Raw genomic sequence first — 24956 nt, 5'->3', positions numbered from 1 at the left:
AATACAATAAAAATGAAGGTAATGAAATCTGTATTGACTGATTGACTTATTAATGCTGAAAAATGAATCAAAACACTTGTGTTTCTGAGCACTTCCCTTCTCAAGATTCTCATGCAGAATGTACTGAGTTTGTTTTTATGTTCAAATCTTACCATAGAAGAAAGGAGTGCTTCTTTTCTGGGAGTTTTTAATTAACAGTAATATTAGTAATCCATAAGAAAAAAAGCTTCAATATATTCAAATATTAAAAATAGTTATCAAAATTCACCTCTTTATGGCTTTTACTGCTGGGAAAAAAAATTCTTTTTCACAAAATTGAAATCAAGACCTTTAATCCAACTCAATCCAAGTCTAGGAGAGATCAGTGTTGACTGCACTGGACTATTAGCAGGGCGAATAAGTGTAGGAAACATAGAAACATATTAGATGTGTACATACAGCATGAAAACAAGACAAATATTCGAGTATTCTACTAAGAAGGAGCCTACATTTTAATTTGCCTTGACAAGTCTTGCAGCTTGTAAAGCTTAATTTTTATTATTTTCCTCCAATATCTTTATTAAAGAAAATGAAATCTAGAACTCGGTTTCAATATATTGCATTTTGGTGAGTCTGCTGCACATTAGAAGACCTTTGCCTTTACAAAGGCAAAAACCACCTGCAGGAAATAAAGCTGTGACAGGGACCCATGCAGTCTGTGGGATGTTACAACATTTTGATCCAACATGTGCATACAGTACAACTTTACACTTCAGAACACTACCCCAGTTCTGCCTGGCTGGCTAGGCACCAGAAGCCAGCAAGGTCTGTGTGTGGCAGGGGAATAAGTTGGCTGCATATGAGGGAGCTTTAGGTTAGAAGCCATAAAAGCAAACTCAAACATCTCCTCTGTATAGGATAATGGGTCAGAGGACCACAGGAGGAAGTGTCCAGCTGTGCTCACTTTGCACATCTCATGGAATTACAAACTGCATTAACCTACCCGCTATTTAACATAAGCCTTTGCTTTCATCACCTTTCAGTAACTCATGAGATGAACTCTAGTACTTGAACTCTTCCTTCAGAAAGCAGTGTGGGTTATCATTCATGCTCAGGGAGAAAAGCTGATAATGTTGTTATAGCAGAGAGCTGCCCATAAAAGTCTAAGCCATCCTTGCACTTCTGGGATAACACAGTTGTCTGCTGTTTGGAGTTGAGTGTGCTTTGAAAATGCATGCTAGCTACTACTGCTCATGAAATGATTTTGTGGAGAAAAGACAGTCATCATCAGTTTCAGCTTTGTGGTATGAATATACCAGATCAATATTGATTCACCCTTGTTTGGTCTTTTGCTGCATTGTTTTCAAGATAACTTTTGAAGTCAGAAAAGTCAATTTTAACAATTTATTATAAAAATTCAGACTGAAATGCAAAATATCTGTGTCAGAGACTTTTCAGTAATACACGTGTTCATGAGTGGGCTCTTTTAGACCCGAAGTGAAAACAGAACAATTCCAAGACTTGTTTAAATATATTTTACAAACTTCCTTCTACTTTATAAAGTTCTCAGTCTGCAGTGTTGTCCTTCTTGCTAACAAAAGCCTTTTTCCTTCCTCCTTTGTACCTTCCCAGGAAGTCTTTCACCAGATAAGTGAGGAGGGGATAAACCCAGTTTTTGGAAGTGGATTCCCAAGAAGATGATGATGTTGGAATGTTGGATTCCAAAAGATGAGGTTCAACAAGGCCAACTGCTGGGTCCTGTACTTTGGCCACAACAACCCCATGCAGAGCTACAGGCTGGGCACAGAGTGGCTGGAGAGCAGCCAGGCAGAGAGGGAGCTGGGAGTTTGGATTGACAGGAAGCTGAACATGAGCCAGCAGTGTGCCCAGGTGGCCAAGAAGGCCAATGGCATCCTGGCCTGTGTCAGGAACAGTGTGGCCAGCAGGACCAGGGAAGTGATTCTTGCCCTGTACTCAGCGCTGGTGAGGTCACACCTGGAGTACTGTGTCCAGTTCTGGGCCCCTCAGTTCAGGAAGGATATTGAAGTGCTGGAGCAGGTCCTGAGAAGAGCAACGAGGCTGGTGAAGGGACTGGAACACAAGTCCTATGAGGAGAGGCTGAGGGAGCTGGGGTTGTTTATCCTGGAGAAGAGGAGACTCAGGGGAGACCTCATCACTCTCTACAATTCCCTGAAAGGAGGTTGTAGCTGGGTGGGAGTTGGTCTCTTCTCCCAGGCAACTATCAGCAAGACAAGAGGGCATGGTCTTAAGCTGTGCCAGGGGAGCTTTAGTTTAGATATTAGGAAGAAATTCTTCACAGAGAGGGTAATCAGACATTGGAATGGGCTACCCAGGGAAGTGGTGGATTCTCTGTCCCTGGAGGTTTTTAAGATGAAACTGGATGTGACACTTAGTGCCATGATCTAGTAACCGTGGCAGTAGTGGATCAAAGGTTGGACTTGATGATCCCAGAGGTCCCTTCCAAACCGGCTGATTCTATGATTCTATGTTCTGGACTCAGGAGAAAAACTAAGAACACCAAGAGAAACAGAGGATATGGAAGACAGCCAGAAAGTAGTGAGAAATTATTTTTAAGGTGATGCAGTAGAGACTAAGGAGAGAAATCAACATGAGAGGAAGTATGAATTAAATAAAGATAAATAACATAAATACCTAATAAAGACAAGTTTCCAGCAGCCATTCCCCAGTGATTTTGGTGTGTGAGCCCACCTGTTTCAACCCTATCACAGGCTAAAGACAGGTGCTCAAGATGTGGGGTATGATCTAAGCTGCCCTATTCTATAGCTCTCACTCAGCTCCCTCTGATTAATGGCATTTTCTGGTTCCTGCAGGTCCCTGAGATATCTCCCACAGTCCTGTGATTCCCATTCCACTGCGAGTGCCGTGTTCCTCAGCAAGAGCTTTTGCCCTTTACCTACTGCAGAAGCTGGCTTGAGGAAAGCTCTGAAGGATGTCTAATCACATTGCAGTCCTTCACTACTAGAATATAACTACTCTTCAACATAACTGCCACTCTTGACAAACATCTTTGCTTCTCCTTGGCTGACTTGGAGGACCTATTACCTTTTTCAGATGCCTCCTTTAAAAGCTTCCTTTCTGTTCATTTGAAATTTTGCCACCTTCTCCAAAATGGAGACAGTTCCTCAGACCATTCATTCTCTCTGCCTGCACTCCCTGTGCTAAGTGGATCAGCAGCACTTTTTAGTATCCTAAAGAGAATGACAATTTTGTCACCCCCTCCCACAGTTCCCTTCTGCCTCCTGGGACATTTCACATAAAGCTGACAAAACAGCACTTGTAAGCTCTGACTGGATTTTTGTTGTGTGACTTTATTGGGAGAAAATTTTTTAAGAATAGAACTGGAATTAAAACAAATTAAGCTTTAACTCAAAGCTTGCAGTTTAGACAGTCTCATAAAAGAGCTTGTAACATATCCCAAACTCCTTGAAAATATGGGCCCTGGGAGTTCTCTCCTTTGGGAAGGCAAAATTTTAAAACCTTAACTTAAATGTGAGGAAAATAATAGTTTTTGTTTTCTTAGTAGCACACTGGCTCTGGAAGACTGGTTTACTACAGCAGCCAGTACAAAAAGGCCTTTAAAAACCTCACATAAACCCAGACTTTCCCTCTAGCCATAGTACCCATGCTTTTGTTCTTTTGTTTATATAAGTTGTGATTGCAGTAACTAACCTAGTGAAGAGTTTCCATGGAGACTGAAAAGTCATTTTAAACACCCATGACTTTCAGAATATAGATCTCTCCTAACAGATATTGTATGAATTTTCAGCTTAGGGGAACATTTCCTAATAATTCTTAGTTACTATTGTATTTTTTGTGATCTACTCACCAAATACGCACATAGATAACAAAATTCTCTGAAGATTATAAAAAATTAATAAATGTTTGTATTTAAGATGAACTACCAATATTGATTTTCCTTGATCTGTGAAGGAAATGTCTTTAAATCTGCTCAGAAAGACAACTGCTATGCAAAGTGTTAAGCATTTGTGCTTTAAAATTTCAGAAAATATGTAGACTAAAAAGGCTGTACTAAATAAGGAGAGAAGTTAAAATGGCTAATTTCAATTTGGGAATCTAAAGATAAAATACAAAATTGATACTTATTATTTCTTTCAACTTTTCCACAGCTTACATATATATTTTTAATCTATGTGTTTCTTTTTTTCTTTTAATTGCAGATGCAGGTTTCTTGTGCATGACTTGTCTTTGGGTCTTAATGATGTGTTTGCTGATTCTCTCCCAGCAACCAAAACTGAAAGGACTGATTGTAAATATTACATCAAAGGAAGGTTTGCATTCCCATCCATTCTGACTGGTTCATATTTTGTTCTCTTCCTTTCTCCCAGAGGCTGTAACATTCAGCTCTGTTATACTGAAAGGACGGATGCTAAATATTACATCAAAGGAAGGTTTGTGTTCCCATCCATTCTGGCTGGTTCATATTTTGAAGCTGTAACACTCAGCTTTGTTACTTCCTTGCTTGTAGCAAGTGAGCTGTAATACACAGGCTCCTCTCACTGACCAGCAAAAGAAACTGCTAGAGTCTTGTTCTTTCTTCAGAATTGTTTTGAAACAGAATTTACTTTGGCTGTTTTTTCTTTATTTTTTGCTTACTTTAGTACACTTTGCCTCTGCTAATGTACACACATATCTAAGTGTGAATTTCATGTGTTCAATTAATGTGGATTTGCTAAAGAGTTTTTCCCTCCAGGAATAACAGGAAAAACAACCACCTCACATGACAGATGCTAGTTTTCTTGTTTAGTGTATGTCTGAAAGGCACATTTTAAAAACAAAACTAGGGATTTCATGCAGATATGGAAAAATTGGAAACTTCATGCAGATTTGTCTGTCAAACTGGGCCTGAAACCAGTTTTGTCAGTATTATGGTTTTCCAAGGGAGCCATTCACTGTGAATTGTTTTTTAATTGATATAACACTTTTCCTTTCACCTGTGCGAACAAAGCACTGTAAATAGAGATTTATACAGGATGCAATTTAAGCTAAAAAAACACTGATTTATTCTTCCCCTTGGAGTTCCTCAGGATGCGAACTTATGGCAGAGCATGTTTGCTACAAGTGGAGGGAAGTGGAGACCTTATGAGAGCCTCCCTGGTGTGAACATTGGACAGCTACAACTCTTCTCTTGATTTCATGTGAGAATCAACTTTTAGCTTCATTTTTTTAAAATTCCAATGGTATCAAGAAAGAGGAAAGGATAGACTGAGGTCCCTAGTGCCCTTGGTAGAGTTAGAACTAACCTGCTATGTAGCAGTATGTATGTTTCCACACTTTGCTTGCTGTTTCCAGGACTTATGCACAGATCACTGCCTTCTACTTCCCTCTCCCCATCTCCAATAAAACCATAGTTCACAATCTCTTCTGAAGCAATGATGTAGTGATTAAATACTTGTCACACGTAACTACTGAGCTGTCACTGTTTGACCCCTTATGATGGTCACTCCTAAACTGCTAAAGCAACTTATGCTGGTTTTAATCTCAGATAGAACTGCAATAACTTTGCAGAAATAACTTGTATTCAAAGTCTGTATTGCAGAACTGAGCACTGCACAGTGATATCCAAGTTTGGGTGATGCAATTTAACTTACATATTGGAAACAGTGTTATCCCAGAATCTCATTGGGCCATCTCAGCTAGCTTGCATCTTTCTGTGCAGTGCTGCATTATACCCCAAAGGCAACAGTAAAATATTCAGCCACCACAATGCCCTGTTGCTTGGTGGCCAGCACAGAGAAGGATTAAAGTAGAAAGACAGTCCTTCTTCTGGTCCCTCTGGGATGTTTTATCAGCAGCTGGTGGCCTCCAAGGTGCACTGCTTTCATTGTCAGTTCTGCAAGAGTATCTCACAATGTCTGAAGAAATTCAGTACTGTTGAAGTATGTTTTTCACTAACATGTATTTAATAAATACACAAAAACTTGACCCAAGTAGCAGGCAGGTTTCTCTGTCCTACTTATTCTCCAGAAAGATAAAGGCTCTAATGCTGCTTGTATTGTGGGAAATACGAGTGAATGCTGGAAGTTAAAAACCTCTAATTTGGATTAAAAAGACATTTTCCCTTCTTGTTACTTATTTATAATAACTCTGTATTCACAAACCTACAAAATCAGAAATTTTTATTTGTCTTTAACACACTGTCACCTGACACTAAGGGAACAGACAATTTCTTCTAGGGATTCTTGGCAGCATTGTGGTTACAATTAAAGCTTTATTTTCTTAACAGAATTTTATGATTAGTATAGCACAAAAGAAAAAATGGCATTGGAAAAAAATAGACTTAAAAAAATAGAAAAAAATGAAAACATTCATTATTAAGCATTCACTACAAATGTCCTAGTTTAATGGTTAAAGCCTTGCAATATTCTGATGCAAGAAATCCTAAAGGTTGCTTCACTTGCAGGTCAGACCTAAATATCATTAAGTTATGCTTTGAAAATAATCACTACTACTGGGTTACATTGCCTTGTCACTTTGCAGTTCATGTTTCAATATAAGAACACTGATGGCACTTTTCCTGCTTGATCAGAGGAATGAATTTGAGTAAAACCTTTTGTACTCACCCACGTACAGCTTGTATGTCACATAGCTAATATGTGAGTTGCAAAACTACTATGACAGTTGCAAAACTTTCAATGCTAGAAACTCAAACCATGGCATCAGGTGTATAAGAAAGGAGGTAAGAGGGGAACAGAGGTGAGAAAGTTCATGAGGGAGAGGGTCTTATACTTCATACTGTCCATGAGACTGTACACTGCTTTGCTGCTGACTCACACAGTCTTAGTTTTGTTGAACTTCTGAACAAAAATCATCCAAACTGCATGACTAAAACTGCAGCCCTTAGTGCTACTCAGATACATCCCAACCCACAGAAGATATCTGCAAAAGTGAAATACTCAAAGGAACAGCTCCAACAGCAAGGTTCAACAGCTCCATCTCAAGGTCCAACAGGTACCATGATATTCCCCTGAAGTTAAGCATAACAGATTCAGAGTATTAGAGTACTGACAAAAGTAAATAATCTGCAGCTTGAACTGAGAGTGCAAACTGTTTAGAGACATTACTAAGTCACTAACTGGACTCACGTTGTTGGCTGACAGCTTTCATTTGGGAATACTGAGCAACAGTGTAACTCTATCAACATAGATTTTACAGGGAGATAAAAGGACTATACTAGTTACTGTTCAGACAATAAAAACTATTATTGACACAAGATTTTATGACATTTATTACTACAAAAATAAACATTGTCCGTTGATTATAACATGCTAGGTTTAATCTCTTTTACTACTGACTGTGTCTATCTATAAAATAAGACACACTAGCTAAATATTGGACTCAGTCTTTCTTATACCTACTTTAGCATACAGTTATATATTACCAACTCAAAGTTTATCTTTCTAATTAACTCCAGTAGCTGACCAGTAGCCTGTCAGAGGCATTTTCCAATTTACTTTTTGAAAAATAAATGAGTTATCACAGGAAAAAACAGACAAAACTGAAAATCTCATTAAGAGTATAGTATTAGTATAGTCTAATTAGTGGATAGCAGTTCAGCACAGCAGCACTTAGACGTTAATCTCATCACCTGGTTTGCTTTTATGTACCTCAGCGTAACCCTCAGTGCTGAAGAGCAGGATGTGGTACAGATTGGAAGATTCCTCCTTTTTTAAACAATGTGGGAACAAGTTGAGTCACTCTGCATCTGCATTTAGTTAATTGGAATCAAAACGGAGGACTGATCTTGGCTAAGTGCTTTGAAAATGTTGTGTTTCTCAAAGTGGAAAACCACTTTGAACAATCTGCATGACAGCATGTGTTTTTCTCTCATGGCTGAACACAGCCACCACATGATGTAAGGTGAATGTGTGAAGTCAAGGCACTGGTTTAGGATGATCCTGGGAACTGTGGTTAACTAAAGAAAAACAGCAGGTGCTGTTTACAAGAGAATATGAATAAAAAGGGGAAGACTGAAAAGGATTGGTGGACAAATACCAAAACTGAACTCTTTGTGGTGTGCAGCTCCATTCCTCTCAGCGCCCATAAACATCAGTTCTCTGAATGGCTGAGTAGTTATGTTGCCTCATCAGCTCTGCAATGAAACTCCACTGTGAAATCTTCAGTCCAACAAAATGAGTTTATGGGAATAGTTCTTGCCAAATGTAGGTGGCAGCCAGGCATGATTTGCTAGTTTTTCATGTTTTCCCAGATAAAAGATTTTGGTTGCTTCACATCAGACAGACTGTCACATTTTTATGACTGAGGAAAAAGGTCCTAGGAAAGGAATGATGCAGCCTTCCTTATTACTGACCAGTTCTAATAAGAAGAGAAGAAATTGACCCCCAGAACTTCAGCCCTTAGCTGCAGGGGTAGGAGCTGTAGAGGAGATGCAGCCACACTCATGATATAGTTGCCAGTCTGCAGCTGGTGCTCACAGGGAAGCTGCAATGTATGATGCTAATAACTTATGTCTAGTCATGGCAAACAGCTGTCCTAACCAACTACCATGTCAGCTGAAATAAGGAATAAAAAAAAAGACAATTAATTTAAGCCACTCACTAGGCCAACCAGGTCCAGTGGAAGTCAAAAGTGACTTAATCTTGCTAGTGAGTTTCTGAAGCATATTACCGAGGCTAGATCCCCTGAGGATCACTGAGCTGCATTCACCAACCAGTGACTGAGCAGGACCTGGGTGCATGTTAGCAACTTAATGACTGTACTGCCCTATCTCATATTTGAGGGATAAGAAAGACATGGAGCACCGTGAGAGAATTTTGTGCAGACAGTATTTATTCCTTTTTCTTATTAGACTTATCACTGGCAGCATTAATATGGTTTGATGTAGCTGAAGGCAGTTGAGTGGACACCCTGATACTAGCTGGCTGCTTACAACCTAAGAAAGTGCCATATCTACAGTGAAGGAGGTTCAAGGGAGGGGTGTAGGACCTTCAGCAGAAGCCCTAAGTCCCCCCCAAAAATGAATGAAAGGAGCAAGTGTAAGAACCAAGAACCACATAAGGAAAATTTCTGTTCCATAAGAGTGTCTCTTTCTATGGTTTAAGGACATAAAGACAGGAAAGAATGAAAAATGCCATGAAAAATTACCAGCTGTCTCTCCTGATTAACTGCTATAATGCATCAATTAGTTTTTGGATGGAAAACACTTTCTGATGAGGTTTTAACTTTTAAGTCAAAGATTTACTATGTTCAAAACAAAAACTCCACTTCTATAAGGATTTGCATAAGTTCCTATGGGTAATATGCATATTTAAATTTAAGGATTAGTAGAAAAAAAAATAAGAAAGTATCTCCATGAAAGCAATGTTGTTCAGGCTACTATGCTGCTTAATCCTAACATCTAATGTTATCAGGAAAAGTCTTTAGAAGAGCAGCCATACGATTGTCTTTTTTCTACTGAGAGTTTTCCTAAAGCCACATATTGGCAATATCAGTGATAAGAGACTAATACATTACTTTCTGGCACATCCAAACCTCTTGAGTCAGCAATATACCCTGGCAGCCAGGAGGGCCAGCCGTGTCTGGGGGCCATCAGGCAAAGTATCACCAGCTGGTTGAGGGAGGTGATTGTCCTGCTGTGCTCTGCAGCCTGATTGTCCTGCTCTAGTGCGGCCTCACCTTGAATATTGTGTAATGTAAAAAATGTAAAAAAGACATTAAGCTACTAAAGAGCATCCAAAGAAGGGCCATGAGGATGCTGGAAGGTCTGGAAGGGAAGCTTTATGAGGAGTGGCTGAGGTCACTTGGTCTGCTCGGTCTGGAGCAGAGGAGACTGAGGGGAGGTCTCATTGCAGTCTTCAGCATCCTTAAGAGGCAAGTGGAGGGGCAAGTACTGATCACTCTGGTAACCAGTGACAGGACCTGAGGGAATAGGATGAAACTAAACTGGGGGAGGTTTAGGTTGGATATCAGGAAGAAGTTTTTCACCCAGAGGGTGGTTGGGTGCTGGAACAGGCTCCCCAGTGCAGTGGTCACAGCTCCAAGCCTGACAGAGTTCAAGAAGTGTTTGGACAATACCCTCAGGCACACGGTGTGACTCTTGAATATAGTCCTATGCAGGGCTGGGAGCTGGACTTGATAATCCTTGTGGATGCCTTCCAACGCAGCATATTCTGTGATTCTACGATGCTATGAAATACTTTGGATGACACTGAATATTTTTTGCTGGTCTGTCATGAGTGATCTGCTGAAAATTATAGAACTGTAAAAAACATAAATGAATCTATTTGCAACATTTTCCTTCCTTTCTATCGTAAATCCTTCTTTTTCTTTTTTTAGGAAGACTCATTTGCAGTATATGCTGCTCCTCAAATATCCAGAGATATGCCCTGCTCTTGAGTTTGAAATGTGGGGATAGTCTTTTTGGATATGGTGGGAGAAACATCATGGAAGACATTGGAGTGAGTCTGTAAAACTGGAAAGCATGTAGGTTGTTTCAGCTGGCACCAATTTAGCATTTGTGAGATGAAGTTTGATGACAGACCTTTGAGGGAAAAGATGTCATCTCAGAGAATTAGGTTTCACATATGCAATCTACTACAACAGGAATTCCATAGCAAACAGTGTGTGAAAAATGGCTAAGTAAACTGGCCTAGAATACAGAGCTTTATTTAAATATTTATTTTAAATATTTTAAAACAAATTGGTTCCACTTTTTCACAAATGTCTTTGTAGCACTTTAAAACAAGAAAATTTCTTTTTTAGAAAAAGTATCTATTTTGCCCCTAGCCTTAGTCCTTCTTACACTAATAAAGAGCAGAAATAAAATGTGAAAAGAATTTCAGAGTCATTTTGTACATAACTTAAGTACATTTCCAATAGTCAGCATTAAAAGGAAAAACTGTAAGTTTTGTGTAATTGCAACTAATTATTGCAACTAACAATATTTCAAATTGTAAAATACATTTTTGCTCCCTATATTTAAGTCTATAAATCCCACTTCCTTTTCTCCTTATTCATTGTACAGAAAAAAGACTTAGAAAAAAATGAAAAAATATATCAAACTGTGATTCTTTTGAAATATTCATCCTTAAATTTCACTCTTTTTTTTTTTTCCACAGCATAAAATTTGTGAAATACTAGTGTTTCATTCTTTTGTGTCAAATGGGAGAATGAAACTACCTACCAGTATGCAACTTCTTGCTCCCACTTGGCTGAAAACTACAAATATGTCAAAAACAATCCCAGGAAATTTGCTTGCATTAATATCAAGCACAGGTTATTATATAAGAATCATAGAATCATAGAATCAACCGTGTTGGAAAAGATCTCTGAGATCATCAAGTCCAACCCTTGATCCAACACCACCATGGTTACTAGACCATGGCACTAAGTGCCACATCCAGTCTCATTTTAAAAGCCTGCAGGGACGGTGAATCCACCACCTTCCTGGATAGCCCATTCTAATGTCTGATTACTCTATCTGTAAAAAATTTCTTCCTAATATCTGTATTCATGCTTAATTAGACGCTGTTAATTTTTGGTTGTGTTTGGCCCAGCCACCTGTGAGAGTCTGTTCTTTTCCTGCCAAGTTATGAGAAACAAGCACCAATAAAAGAGAACTTCGTCCTTGAAGGGAGTATCTTGTATAAACTGAATTGGGGCCTGACTGTTGGCCGATGGCCCTACAGGGGTATTTGAAGGTCAAAGTGAAGAGGAGGAGGATGAAGTAAGACTCATTTAGAAAAGACTCCCAGCGTGCAACACGCAGGAGCAGGGGAATTTCTAATGTACACAAGCATGTGCAGAAGGGGTACCACTTACATAAAGAGAGGAGGGACCGAAGGCATCTAGCTGGGTGGTCCTGGCCACACCTGCCCAGGTAGGCATCACAGGTTAATTGTATAAAAGCAGATAGCTCTTGCTATCTGGATGTAAGCTTGTAGCCGTCCGTGGCAGCACTCCAGTCATGTGAGTCATCCCACCACGTTTCTGTGATGGCGACATCATAGCTTTCCTGCTGCACGATGGCTTCCAGCTCCTCTTGTTTGTTACCCATGCTGTGTGCATTGGTGTTCATGCACTTCATCTGGGCTGCTGATTTCACTTCTAACTCTGGCTTTCCATCCTTAGGCTCATCTCTGGCGAGCCTGGTTTCAACCCATTCCCCCTTCAAACCTACATTAAAGCCCTCCTGATAAGCCCTATCAACTTATGGGCTAGAGTCCTTTTGTCCTTGCCAGATAGATGAAGCGCATCTGACTCTAGCAGGCTTGGTAACATAGAATTTGCCCCATGGTCAAAAAACCCAAAATTCTGCCTGTGGCACCAATCCTTTAGCCACCTATTGATAAAATGGATTTTCCTACTCCTCTCCTCATTCATCCTTGCTACTGCAGGAACTGAGGAGAACACCACCTGTGCTCCTGTCCCATTAACTAATCAACCCAGCTCCTTGAAGTCCTTTTTAATTAGCCTGGTGCCTCTTTCACTAATGTCATCACTGCCAGCCTGGACCACCAGCAGTGGATAATAATCAGAGGGCCGGATTAGCTCAGGGAGTCTCCTACTAATATCCCTCACCTGGGCCCCAGGAAGGCAGCAGACCTCCCTGTGGGATGGGTCCAGCTGGCATATAGGGGCTTCAGTTCCCCTCAGAAGGGAGTCACCAACTACAACTACCCTTCTTTTTTTCTTTATAGCTGTGGTTGTAATCCGTCAGGTAGATGGGGTGCAACCGGGAGACCCTCCAGACAGATCCTCTTCTTGACTGCCCTCTGCCTGACTCTCCCAGGGCCCCATACCTGTTCTTTTAGGGCACCGTGGTGTGAAGGAACAAGATTCAGGATGGGAACAGTTCCAGGCATGGAGGAAGATATACAGCAATTGACAGGACTTTATTATACGGACTTTACAGTTTTTATGTGTTTATATACACACTGTATGTTGCCCTTATATTTCTATTTCCCGGGCACGCCCAGGCATGCTCACTTCCCTGCTTCCCTGCTTCCCTCTCTGATTGGCCGGAGACGCTGCAGAGAGGAGACAGCCACCATTCGCCCTTTCCTTCCCTGGCTCTTCCCACGTTCCTCCCCCTTTTGCCTGTGTCCCTATCCCGATTTGTTCCCCCGTTTGTCTGTCTCATGCTCCACCCCATGTTGTGGCCCTGTCCCCGCCTGAACTGATAAAAGGTCCCGTGCACGCCTCAATAAAGCATTCCATCTCCAGCGGTAAGTTGTCTCCTAACTCATCTGTGCTGTGTCACGGCCCTATCCCCCCTCGGACCATGGCACTGTGGGAGTTGATGGGGGTCAGGAGGGGATTCTTTTACCTCTTCGATCGGGGACCTGTTTCCATCCCCCCCCACCTACTTGGTTTGCTCCATCTGCCTGATGGCAGGAGGGGCAAGGCTTCACCATCTCCTGCTGGACTTCTTTTGGGGTCAAAAGGGTATGACTCCACCAGTCTATTTCCCTTTCACTCTCTCTAATACTTCTTAGCCTCTCCGCTTCTTCCTTGAGCTCTGTCACTAAGCACAGCAAATCATTCACCTGCTTGCATCGTTGCAGGCATCTCTCACACTGTCCTCTGGTACTGACACCAGGCTCAGACACTGCAGCCGGTGACCTGAACAGCTGCATCTTTCCTAGGGGGTTCTGTCTGGGTTAACACACTCCCCCTGAGAGCAGCAGGCTTTTGATGTTTGGAAACCCTTGCTGGATTGAGAGAAAAAAAAAAAACAAAACACAAACCAAAAACTGACAGCCACACACCTACCTCACAACCCACCAGAGAGAGCTGTGCCCATCCTGCTCACCCTGCCTGTGCCAACTGCCATGCAAACTTCTGTGCCACATTCTCACCGACGTGCTATGCCCCTGTTTGCCGTGCTCCCTGCAGCAGTTTAAATCTCCTGGAAATTACCTCAGCTCCACCGCCTTACATATAACTCGTGTGTGTGTACATATCTATCTATCTATATATAGATAGATATAAATTAAGGCATATATACCTTTTACATTAGCATGATTGGTCAGAATATTTTTACAGCTGGCTCTAAACTGTATTGCTGTGCTGAGGTTGCTCTACATGGCAGACATTCTGTGCATAGATCACTGCTGTACACAGTGCAGCTTGTGTCCAGAGAGAGTCCCTCAGGACAGGGATCCCAGGAACACGCATGGGCAATGGCATACATGGCATGTGTCTGTGCTCTGTGCAGCAGAACCACGTGGACTGTGCTGCATGGCACATCATGTGTTTTAACAACAAGAGGTGGAGGCTAAATTTGCCTAGAAGCACTTTCCAGATTTGTTCCCTGACATACAGCAAATAATGGATTTTTCTTAAATTGAACTAAGTTCAATATTTAGAGAAAAAGACGAAAGAGAAGTATCTTGCATGGAGGAGTCTCTGAATTTCTTAAGAAGATGTGTAACCATAATCTTTCCATCGGGGCATTAAAAAAACTATCATAAAACTTTTGGTAAAAACTTAATTTTTTAAAGGGTGAGGGTAATCAAAGTGTTTCCTAGAATACTGTCTTCCCTGCTCCCTGACGCTTTAAGCGTCAGCCAAAAATGGAGGAAGAACTGATTCTGTAGACCTTGACAGGCTTACAAAACACAGATAATCTAAAAACTTCAATAATTCAAAGCCTCTTAGGCTCCTTCAGCCTTATGTGTTTCCTAAGGAAGCATTCCTGAATCTGAGACTTCAGCAATGTGGAATTCTCAAATACTGAATTCCTGCAGAGGGAAGCAGTTCACAACAGTGCCTTTAGCAGTCACCAGACAGTGATAAAGATATTGCCAGACAAACACTTGTAGCTGGGACAATGTTTCCAGGTGCAGAGGAGCAACTTGTGTAAACAAATATATACAATGTGCTCTATCCCTGTCTAGCCTTCCGACCTAGAGAAGTTTCAAGTCTAGGCTTTCAGCCTGGAAAAAAAAACCCTCAGGCTTTTAGATCATGGTTTACATACCAGCTGTTTCTGACCTAGGTGGAGATATTGCATTAGAAATAACCTGAGTATAAGGATATTTCAATTCCTTCCAATTCAGTCATTAGAAGTCTAGAAAAGTCGTATTTGTAAAAACAGGTTTAACTTCAACTCAGAGGCATTTATTTTCCTAGAACTTCTACAGAACTCAGCATATTGAGTTGAAAGCAAAGTTGATTTGGAAAGAAAGTAAAAAGCCCTCTCCTTCCTACCACAAGGTACCACCGCCATAAAGGTCACACCTTATGTGGATTGAACCACTAAAAGGAAAAGGGACATAACAGCTCCTAGTGAAATGTAGAGATGGATAAGCTACAGAGATGCTACAGGTGGTAGCATAAAACAGGAATTAATGCAAGCACTGGACGTTACAACTGAACTAAAAAAATAGGCATTGAAGTGGCACAGTGCCACTCTCAACACTCATTTCCCCCTCAGATTTAATAAGAAGGAATTTTTAAAGAAAACAGATCCCACTAGGCCAATTACTTAAAACATGTGGACACTGTCTAAAAAATTCAGCTAAATGGGAAGATTTGGTTTTTTGATTATATACACTTTCTCATTTAGAACTCAGGCAAGCAGAAAATGATGCTCTACAATGGGTTCCTCTTTATAGGAAATAAATCTATTCCCCAAATCTGTGTCTTTTTAGGGGGGCATGATAAATGTACATCCAACTACTTCAAAGTACACAACTTGCAGCTTAAGCATCTAGAGATACAACTATTATTCATCTGTATCTGTAGCTATAAAGGAGAAATGTCAGTCAGATTCAAAAAAATGATTTTTAATATAAAGAATCATCTCAGCACACATTTTAAACCAAAGTCGTTTATCCAATTCTAAAAGGTACCTGTAAATTCACTGTTCAGACTGCAGAGCAGTTTCTAGATCAAGTCTTGAAGCTGATATGATTTGAGCTTGGATTTGGCCCATTGTTCATGTATATGAAGTGGCAGTACTGCTTAGAGAGGCATATTTATCACAGAGAAATGCATTTTAAACTCCAGAGAGGCTTAAAAGTTCCCACTCCCTCTCCCATATCTTTCAGAAAGACACAGATACCTGCACATAGCCATGCCTGCTCTTCTGCAGCATTGGTATTTGCGAGTTTTTCTTAACTTTTCTCACATTCAGAAGCAAGCTTTGGTTTTGTAATTACTATCAGAATTGAACCCAAGGCTAATCAAAATCAATTATCAACTCTGAGATGGGAGGAATAAAACAGAGGAAGAACAGCAGAGCAGCAACTGGGCTTATGATATTAAAAATCTATAACAGGCAAATCTATGTCTCATTCTGACAAGTGAGGCACTCAGCATATCCATCATTCCTTTCATCTTGCAGATGATTGTAGATCTTGACACATAATACTGCAACCACATCTTTCCACCAAATTTCTATAATATCTGCCAACAGTTCGTAAAGGTTCTAGATAAAAATGATGAAAAACTCATATTTCATAAACCTACTTAAGAACTCCATAGCTTTTAAATATTTTCTTGCTTCATTTTACAGTGACTTTTTTCTTTTTAATTAGTATGAAGCCCTGTTCCTTCACCAGGAGATAAAGAGTGCCAAACATATCAGATCTAGGAGACTGGAAAACAAACAGGTGGAAAAACTAATAATAAGCATTCATATTTACACTTGCTATAAAAGAATTCTTTGTGTTGGAGGAAGCTAGATAATATATAGCATGCCATCTGGTTTGCCTAGAGATGGGACAATGAGATTTGCAGATCACAGCTTGTCCTAGACAGATATTATCACCCATTTAACCCAGTGCTTAAGCAGAGTCAGCCCATGGACAATGAAAAGCAGAGGCAAAGCAAGACAGTGCTTCAGCTGGCAGGGCCAGGAAGCAGTGGTGCTGGTGGTCACATCTGCAGGTTCAGCTAGGATTTTGGTGTAGTGCTTGATTCCCTGTTTTTGCTAAACTTTCATAGAAGCATCTATGAAAAACAGTTTCAGCTATCTTCTGTTAGGTAGGAGATTCTGACTCATGCTGTTGAACAGAGGCAGTTCTCACAAACGTGTTACATCAAGTACTCAGCATGATGCTTCCAGCTTTTGTACAACATGGGCAGAACATCCCTGTGGCATAACAAATAACATGGAGCAAATGTGCCTTCTTTTTGTAGTATCAAGCAGAGACTCCACTTAGATATATTCATTTGTCCAAAAGACAGTTGTCCAGTCTGTACTAGTCAGGTAAGCTTATTGATTCTCTCATAAACAGAAAGATTTGCTCATAAGAGCAATTTGGTGTAGATTCCTACAGATAACTTGATGTAAAAAGGTGGGACACAATCTGGAGTTGCCTCTTTTCCCTGAAGGACTGTGAATGACTACATCCTTAGTGCTTACAAAGCAAATCAAGATCCCATTTAGAGCAGAATCAACCTAAGGTTCTCAGTTATTACTTTCAGAGTGATAAATGGTCAGCCTCAGCTTATACAGACCAATAAACTCCAGTTGTTGAGAGGGAAGGTGCTCTGTGGGCTCCATGACACTTTCTACAACAATGGTAAGCAGAAGAATGTGAAAGAGAAAAAGTTGTTTTCTTGGACAATGTGAGGCTGGACAACAATTCCTGCTAAAAACAGGCACGATAGTATCACTACTCTTTAAGTGTGCAACATGTTTCTGACCTTGTCTGTCCTGACAGAAGTCCACAGTAGAGCATATCTTAAAATATATTTTAAAAAAGCCTAAGAAACATACTGAACAAATCACACAAACTGAACAAAATCCTCTCTCAAACACATGGAGAGGGAACTGCATGCAAGAGAGCATGTGGACCACACATGGCAAATGTTATTCATATCACTCAGAGCACTGCTGGAAAGCTCTCATATATTAAAATAACTTGAGGAAGAAATCACTGAGGTAAACTCTGGCTTTTCTTTTATGTTAGCTTTACTTAAAAAAGCCCATGTGTGATTAAAAAAACACTTTTATGGAGACAACTGGATATTCACATAACGCAAGGTAATGTAAGTTTCAGCCATTCTAGGTTCTGCTACTGTGATAAAGTTTGCTCATTTTAACACTTGAGGCACAAGACTGACATAATGCATATGACATAATGTATATCTAGCTGTGGTTAAAAGCAACATGATGAAAAATTAAAAGATGACCTTCACACATGGTATATCAATTTTTCCATGAAATTTGGAAATGGTTTCTGGTATCTTAGAAGTTACCGTCCACACCAGCGTGTTGCTGGTTTAAGTTGTATGAATAATGTACATTACACTGAAATCACAGCAAACACAATTATTACAATTAATTGTATGTAACATATTTTAAAGTGTTCATTGTCTTTCCTGAATTAAAAAAACCCCAATATTCCTATGTAATAGTAATTCCTATTTGGGTATAGGAATGCTCGAACACTGTATTTGGAAATAAGTTTTCCAAAATAATTTATACTGTCACAGCAGAAAAGTGATAGCACATATTCTCTCTGATAAGTACTATGAATTCCAAGTTTGACTTACCAATCCTGCACAGCATTGAAAGAGTCTTCATTTGTGATGTCATACATTAAAATGAAGCCCATTGCACCCCGGTAGTAAGCTGTGGTAATAGTTCTGTATCTCTCCTGTCCTGCTGTGTCCTGAAACAATAACAAACAAAATTTTTACACATTGCAAATAAATTGAAAAATTATTTTTTACTTTAATAGAAATAAAACTGAGAAAAGTTATTGTACAACTGTGCAATCCTGAGAAAAACAACAAAAAGAATTCTGCATTGGATCATAATAGGAGGGACACATTGAGTATGTCATGAGGTGAGAGTGGAGAGAAACAGAAAGGCATGGCCCCCTGTCAGGCCATATATCCTGAGTCATCACTGATTCATGTTAATCAATCTGAAAGTCAGGTAAGAACCTTCTCTCCTGCCCTGTACCTTCCCAGTCTGACAGAGGTAAAATCTCATGTCCTGGATAAAATGCTGGAACAAAATAGCACCCTTAAGATCTTCATTATAAGACCAGGATGGTTCCTGAAATCAGGAAACATCCTGACCAAAAAGGCAATGTCTGGTTGTTCTGTTCTTGTGATTTTAAGCCAGTGGTTCTCACGTGAACTTTAGCACCAATACGGCTTTTTCCTTACTTAAAAAAAAAAAAAGACTGTATGGCAGTGTTTTTAAAATGAGGGTGATATCTGACTGAAAAAAAGGAGTATGCTATCAGTCCCTTACCTCAAACCACTTTTCTTCCTCAGTCTTTGCAACTCCATCAATTGCCTTTAAAGAAATATAAGTTTTCCTTTCTCCTACTCTGTGTGTTACTTACTACCTTTAAAAGTGTTTCAGGGTAGGGACTACCTGTTAATACATCTATATGCAGTGCCTAGCATAATTTTTAGTCTACAGAAGAAAAGACTGAGAGGGGATCTCATTAATGTATATAAATATCTCAAAGTGGACATCAAGAGGATGGTGCCAGACTCTTTTCGGTGGTGCCCACTGACAGGATGCGGAGCAATGGCTGTAGACTAAAACACGAGAAGTTTCATCTCAACATGAGAAAGAACTTTGCACTGAGGGTGGCAGAGCACTGGAACAGGCTGCCTGGGGACGTTGTGGAATCTCTGTCTCTAGAGACATTCAAAACCCACCTGGACATGTTTCTGTGTCACCTGCTCTAGGTGACCCTGCCTTGGCAGGGGGTTTGGACCATATGAGCTCCAGAGGTCCCATCCAACCCTAACAATTCTGTGATTCTGTGATACCATCACCCATGTCTGCACAAAAATTGAGAAACAGCAATAACTGAAATACAGGGAACACATAACTATTTCCAGCACACCTATTTAGTATTTTTAAACCATTAATATTAAAAACTTTAGGTGAGATATATGTGACATTTCAGTGCAATCCTGTAACTCACATATTTCTATGTGTGCATATTTAATTTTAACAAACTGAAAATTAATATCATTATTTCTGAATTTTTTAGTAGATAGGAAATAGTTTACTTAACAAAACAAGTAAATTTATTAAATTTACCTTCCTACAGCGAAAAAATAATAAAAAGTGACAAACATTTGCTGTGTTTTCTGAAATAGGTCCTAGGCTAGTAGTACTCCCTTGTGAAAAACAGAAAAATAGATAAAGCAGGCCTCCTTCCTTACACATATATCATTCATCTCATAAACTAATAAAATAAGAAAAGGAGATTTTACATACAACAGAAAATTTTTAGATTAAACAAAAAATATCCAGAGTGTTTAGTGAATCCAAACAAGGTGAAATATATGATTGCTGTTCATCTTGGATTACAGCAGCTGCTACTTTGATGTGGTTTCAGTAATTCAAGATGAAAAGCTAAAGTAGAAGTTAGACTCTAACAGGTCTCACAGGAAGTTAGGTTATGTCTTTGTAAGAAGGCCAGACAGACCTAAACTTTTCTACTTATGCTCTGAGCTGGCTGAGACTGTACCAACTGTGGTTGGGAGGCTGGATAGCTGCTCCCAGATTTTCTTGTGTTACTGAATATTAAGGTATTAAAACTCGCACTAAGCCTGTCCATATTCTAATACTCAGAGGCCAGTTCTTTCTCAGTAAGTCAGTTTGTCAATGAGATGAAAGTATCATTGAAAAATTGAGTAAAATGATCTATTAACAAAAATTAGAAGAAATATCTGCTATTATTTAAAGAATTTCTTTGTATTCCATTTATGGAATAAGGTTTACTCTCACTTTTTTTTTCCTGGCTTCATTTATTTGGTTTGTTATTAGAGAAAATGTCTGGGAGGAAAAAGGAAAATATGGCCCATAGCAAGTATTCAGCCCTTCTGTACAGAAGAGAGATGACTTTCAAACAAGTTTTATCAGCATCTATCAGCTTGTTTTTCAGTCAGAGGCATGTATGATTAGTATGTACAAGAGTATGAGAAGTGGGAGCCCACTGCTACTGAAGCAAATATTTATTGCCATAGCAATAAAGACATAAGTCAGTGACGCTTCATATCTGAGACATCAACTATTTCCTGTGCAGTGTTAAAACTAGGTAGGGTTGGCTTAGGAACTCTTGATTACAGAAAATAAAAAGCAGTGTACAGCAAGACAAATCGAGATGAAAGTTCTTAAATGATTTTACACAAAGCATAAGGAAGTTGCAGATAAATATCCAAACACTGACTGACTCTGGGACAGGAGACGCTTTTCTGGACCTATGCATTTGATTTGTGTCAGTCTGGGAAGGAAACACATATTTGGGATTGTTCTCAAATTCTAATTCAGAATTCTAAATTCATAGCTAATGCTATGTTAATGGGATGATTTAAAAAAGGAAGATTTTCTAAAGTGATATCAGTATATAACAGATGCGTGACTATGAATAAAGTTAAGTTTATTAGTTTCAAACATAGATAAGCACATTCCTGTTGATATTATTTTATATTCACTTACTATAAGGAAGTAATTAAAATTTTAATAGACTTAATTTATGCAGTGTGATCATGTAAGAAATAAACCCAAATATCAGTAACAATGTGTCAAAACTTTTCTGTTCCACACATTCATAAGCATCTCTTTGTAATCAGACCAGAATATATTCATAAGTGCCCTAAAGATAGATCCTTTTGTATGATTGTTAAGGAACTAAAATACCTTTTGACAGGAGAGAGAGCACATTAGAAAAAAATCGCATACTTTAAATATTAAATATATTTTATTAGAATAATTTGATTTATTTGAAACAGGTATTGCAACAACGTACATGGTCTTTCTGTTTATTAGCTTTTATTCTTATGGAAGAACTAAGCAGAAAAGAAATTATTTCCATATTTTGTAATATTTATAGTTGTAAATCACCATAGCTGTAAATCACTATGTATCCTTAGGTACTGTTATATACTTCAAGAAAACCTTTTCCAGTTCAGGTATAGTTATTCTCTGCTGGTATGTTATCATAGTCCATTTTGCAAGACCACAGAACTCATATGATGACTGTCTTCTTAGATTTAAATTCTGAAATATAACATCTGTATTTGCACTGACTGATGTTTATTTCTAAGCAAACTAAGTAATATAAGCCTAAGGAAGAATAAAATTTTACCTATTATTGACTGGTATTTTAATCAAGGCAGTTAATTTCCATCTTTGACAGGCAGAAAACAAGACACATAGGTCATTTGGGGGCCTTTACATTCATGTAGTTAATGTCTGGTAAGAACAGATAATTGTTAATTAAACAAGTAGAATGGAACAGCAGAGGGGAATGAATGAGAGTGAGGGAATGCTTTATGAAAAGTACCACACACAGAAGACAAAAAGAGATATTTTAAAAATCTCAGCCAAAACAACAAAAAGAAATGGTCTCAGGAGCTGCAAGAAATATTTTCAAATACTATAATCACTTTCATAAATTCTGGTTATAATAAAGTTACACTATTCTATTAGCTTCTGGTTAGGTGATCCTGTCTTTTGAATCTTTTTTAGTAGGAATTAGATTTTAAATATTAAATTACAGAATTACAAGGTTTTAGTGGTCATAGTACTTTAAATATTGCATTATTAAATATTGTATAGTACTTCTAAATATTGCACACAGGCTAATAGCCTACAATAGTCAAATATTTGGAAGACTTGCACAATTTTCCATCGTGTGCTCTGATGTCTCTAGTATGTTTTGTTGGGCTTTTTTTCTTAATTGATATTTTTCACCTATAATTGAAATTAGTTATTTTAAAACATTTTCATGCTCCAGATTTTGGAAAAAATTACAGAAACATTCCTATTAAATATTAATAATGTTCCAAACCTTCCGAGGAGTAAATGAATGCAGTTCTGGGCAGAATATTAAGTTTAAAAAACATGTTTAAAGGCTCACTAGAATTACTATCAACTTATGCTTTTCACATAGATTTTTTTTTTTAATCTCAATTACCTATAAAAAGGAAAGGAAACTATCTGCAACACAGAGCCAGAAAAATTTTATCTCCTTTAAGCTAGAAACTCTAAGTGCATTATTTCTGGAAGAGTTCATCTATGTCTGAGGTCCAAACCAATTCAGAACTTACATGACCAATGTCACAAGGCACATCTTAGTGCTTTAGAATACCTGCTGAATAAAAGTACTGGGCTACTATGTGGTCTGTCATAAAACAGTTTCCTCCTGCCTTGGCAACCTAGTGCTTCTTTAGAGCTGTCTGGAGGATCCTTGTAGGAAGATCTTTAGGTAACTTCTGTATACTCTTTCTATGACCGTGGCAGCCATCGTCTTCTGGAGCAGGCACCAAAGATACCTAAGAAATTATGGAAGCTCTTTGCATGTCATACCTTAGGCAGGTAGTTTTAGATTCAAAGGCTCAGATGAAAAAGCACCTGCTGTTTTCTGGAGAACTTCACCAGTGAGGTATTGAAGGCACAGAATGCCACCATCCTCTCTCCACTTGCAACACAGTCCCTTCAGGCATTTCAGGGAGCTGTTCCCTCCACTGACACAACTACTGAGAGGTGTATTTGCAGGACAGTCTCCATAACACTCTCTTTTTTTCCACTTCCAACTCCTTTGCTTTACAACAGTCTGTCATCACCAAATACTCTCTTAATACCTGACTGTGGATGAGATATTTCAATTCCCCATCATCGTAGTTTTTTTCTTTTTCTTGGATCTGATTGTAGTGATTAATAATTTAGGTTTGCAATGATGGGTAGTACACAGTGTGTTCAGCACGTTCAGATGAACCTGTCTAGAATGTTTCTGTGTTAAAGGGAGGTATAGAGAAAGGATATGTGGCACAGGACAGCTGATGCCAGCCATGAGGTGCTGAAAGTTTTTTTCTACAGTGTGGGAGTCCACCATGGCATCCAGACAGTTTGTGACACAAAGGTGATTCATGAAAGACCAAGAATCTGGCTCTAAGGCTTTTTGACTTTGAATGACTTCTCTAGTGTTTTCAAAGCTAATTTTTAATTAACTACTATTACAAGATACTGGGAAAACATTTTTCTTGCTCTTAATTATTTTAGTTTCCTTGTGGAAGAATTAAGAGGACACATACCTTATAACATATAACATATACCTTTGTTATCAATGTGCTGCTAGAATTATCTACAGCTAGGTAGGATTTAACTGTTAATTTGGGGAACTTTAAATTGGATTGAGATCACCAAGAAAAAAAAGCCTCATCAAAGCAAGATGGATTTCTTACATATACCATAAGCACTCCTAAAAATCTCTTCACTAAGGAAAGAAAGGTTAAAGATACCAAATAGAAACATCAGTTTAATCTACTGCTTGATATGGGAATGGGTCTTCATGTGAAAACTCTATTATTTAAACTAAAGACCACTGTGTTCTCTTGCTTGTCAGTAAATACATCTGCCCTATGGCTGCATATCAAAAGGTTATGCTTAAAACACTTCTCTAATGTGCTGGTATTTGGTAAGAGACATATAATTGAAGACAGCACAGGTTATTCCCACAAGAAAATATTCATTTACTCTGAAAATGTGTCAGCAGCTGATGATGCTTAATGCACACCAATCAATCATGTCCTTTATGTTGTTCTAGTTCAAAACTGTAAATTATTAAAGAGAGTGTTGTAAGAGGAAGTTAAATATGTGACTAATCTATGAATCTTGCATTATTTCAAGTACAGTGCCCTTATCTTTGCATTCTCTTTGTGGGAAGTTCTGGCATAAAGTAGCATAATTAAATTAGATTTCATTTAAATTGCTGTTTAGGTCAGACTGTTTGAGAGCTGTATGTCTAGCATATGTATAAGCATATTTAGTGATTCTAGTGACTTTTGGAGAAAACCAGACTCATCAGAAAGCATAATTGCCAGAACTATGAATAGATGAAAAGAGAAAGGAAAGGGAAAAGGGAAAATGAAAAGGGGAAAGGGGAAGGGAAGAGGGGAAAGGGAAAAGGGAAAGGGAGAGGGAAAAGGAAAAGAAAAGGGAAAGGGAAAGGGAAAGG

General features: G+C 38.9%; 1 protein-coding gene and 1 long non-coding RNA gene across 4 annotated transcripts in view; one reads left to right on the top strand and one right to left on the bottom strand.

Moving 5' to 3' along the window:
- Positions 1 to 24956, bottom strand: part of RAB3C (RAB3C, member RAS oncogene family) — a 127343-nt gene that overhangs the window by 45590 nt on the left and 56797 nt on the right. For all 3 annotated transcript variants that reach the window (XM_017811114.1, XM_017811113.1, XM_017811116.1), the window contains one exon: positions 18511 to 18629. In XM_017811114.1, the coding sequence (XP_017666603.1) occupies positions 18511 to 18629 (119 nt within the window). The remainder of the gene's footprint in view (positions 1 to 18510; positions 18630 to 24956) is intronic.
- The window catches only part of LOC108495432, a 14815-nt gene continuing 1214 nt past the window's right edge, over positions 11356 to 24956 (top strand). The window contains exons 1-2 of the long non-coding RNA XR_001874119.1: positions 11356 to 11505; positions 14387 to 14388. This is a non-coding gene — a long non-coding RNA (uncharacterized LOC108495432). The remainder of the gene's footprint in view (positions 11506 to 14386; positions 14389 to 24956) is intronic.

Source organism: Lepidothrix coronata, unplaced genomic scaffold (assembly GCF_001604755.1).
Source record: "Lepidothrix coronata isolate B3197 unplaced genomic scaffold, Lepidothrix_coronata-1.0 Scaffold31, whole genome shotgun sequence".
Classification (NCBI taxonomy): domain Eukaryota; kingdom Metazoa; phylum Chordata; class Aves; order Passeriformes; family Pipridae; genus Lepidothrix; species Lepidothrix coronata.
The sequence above is the reverse complement of the archived record's forward strand: the minus strand, read 5'-3'. Positions and strand labels throughout refer to the sequence as shown.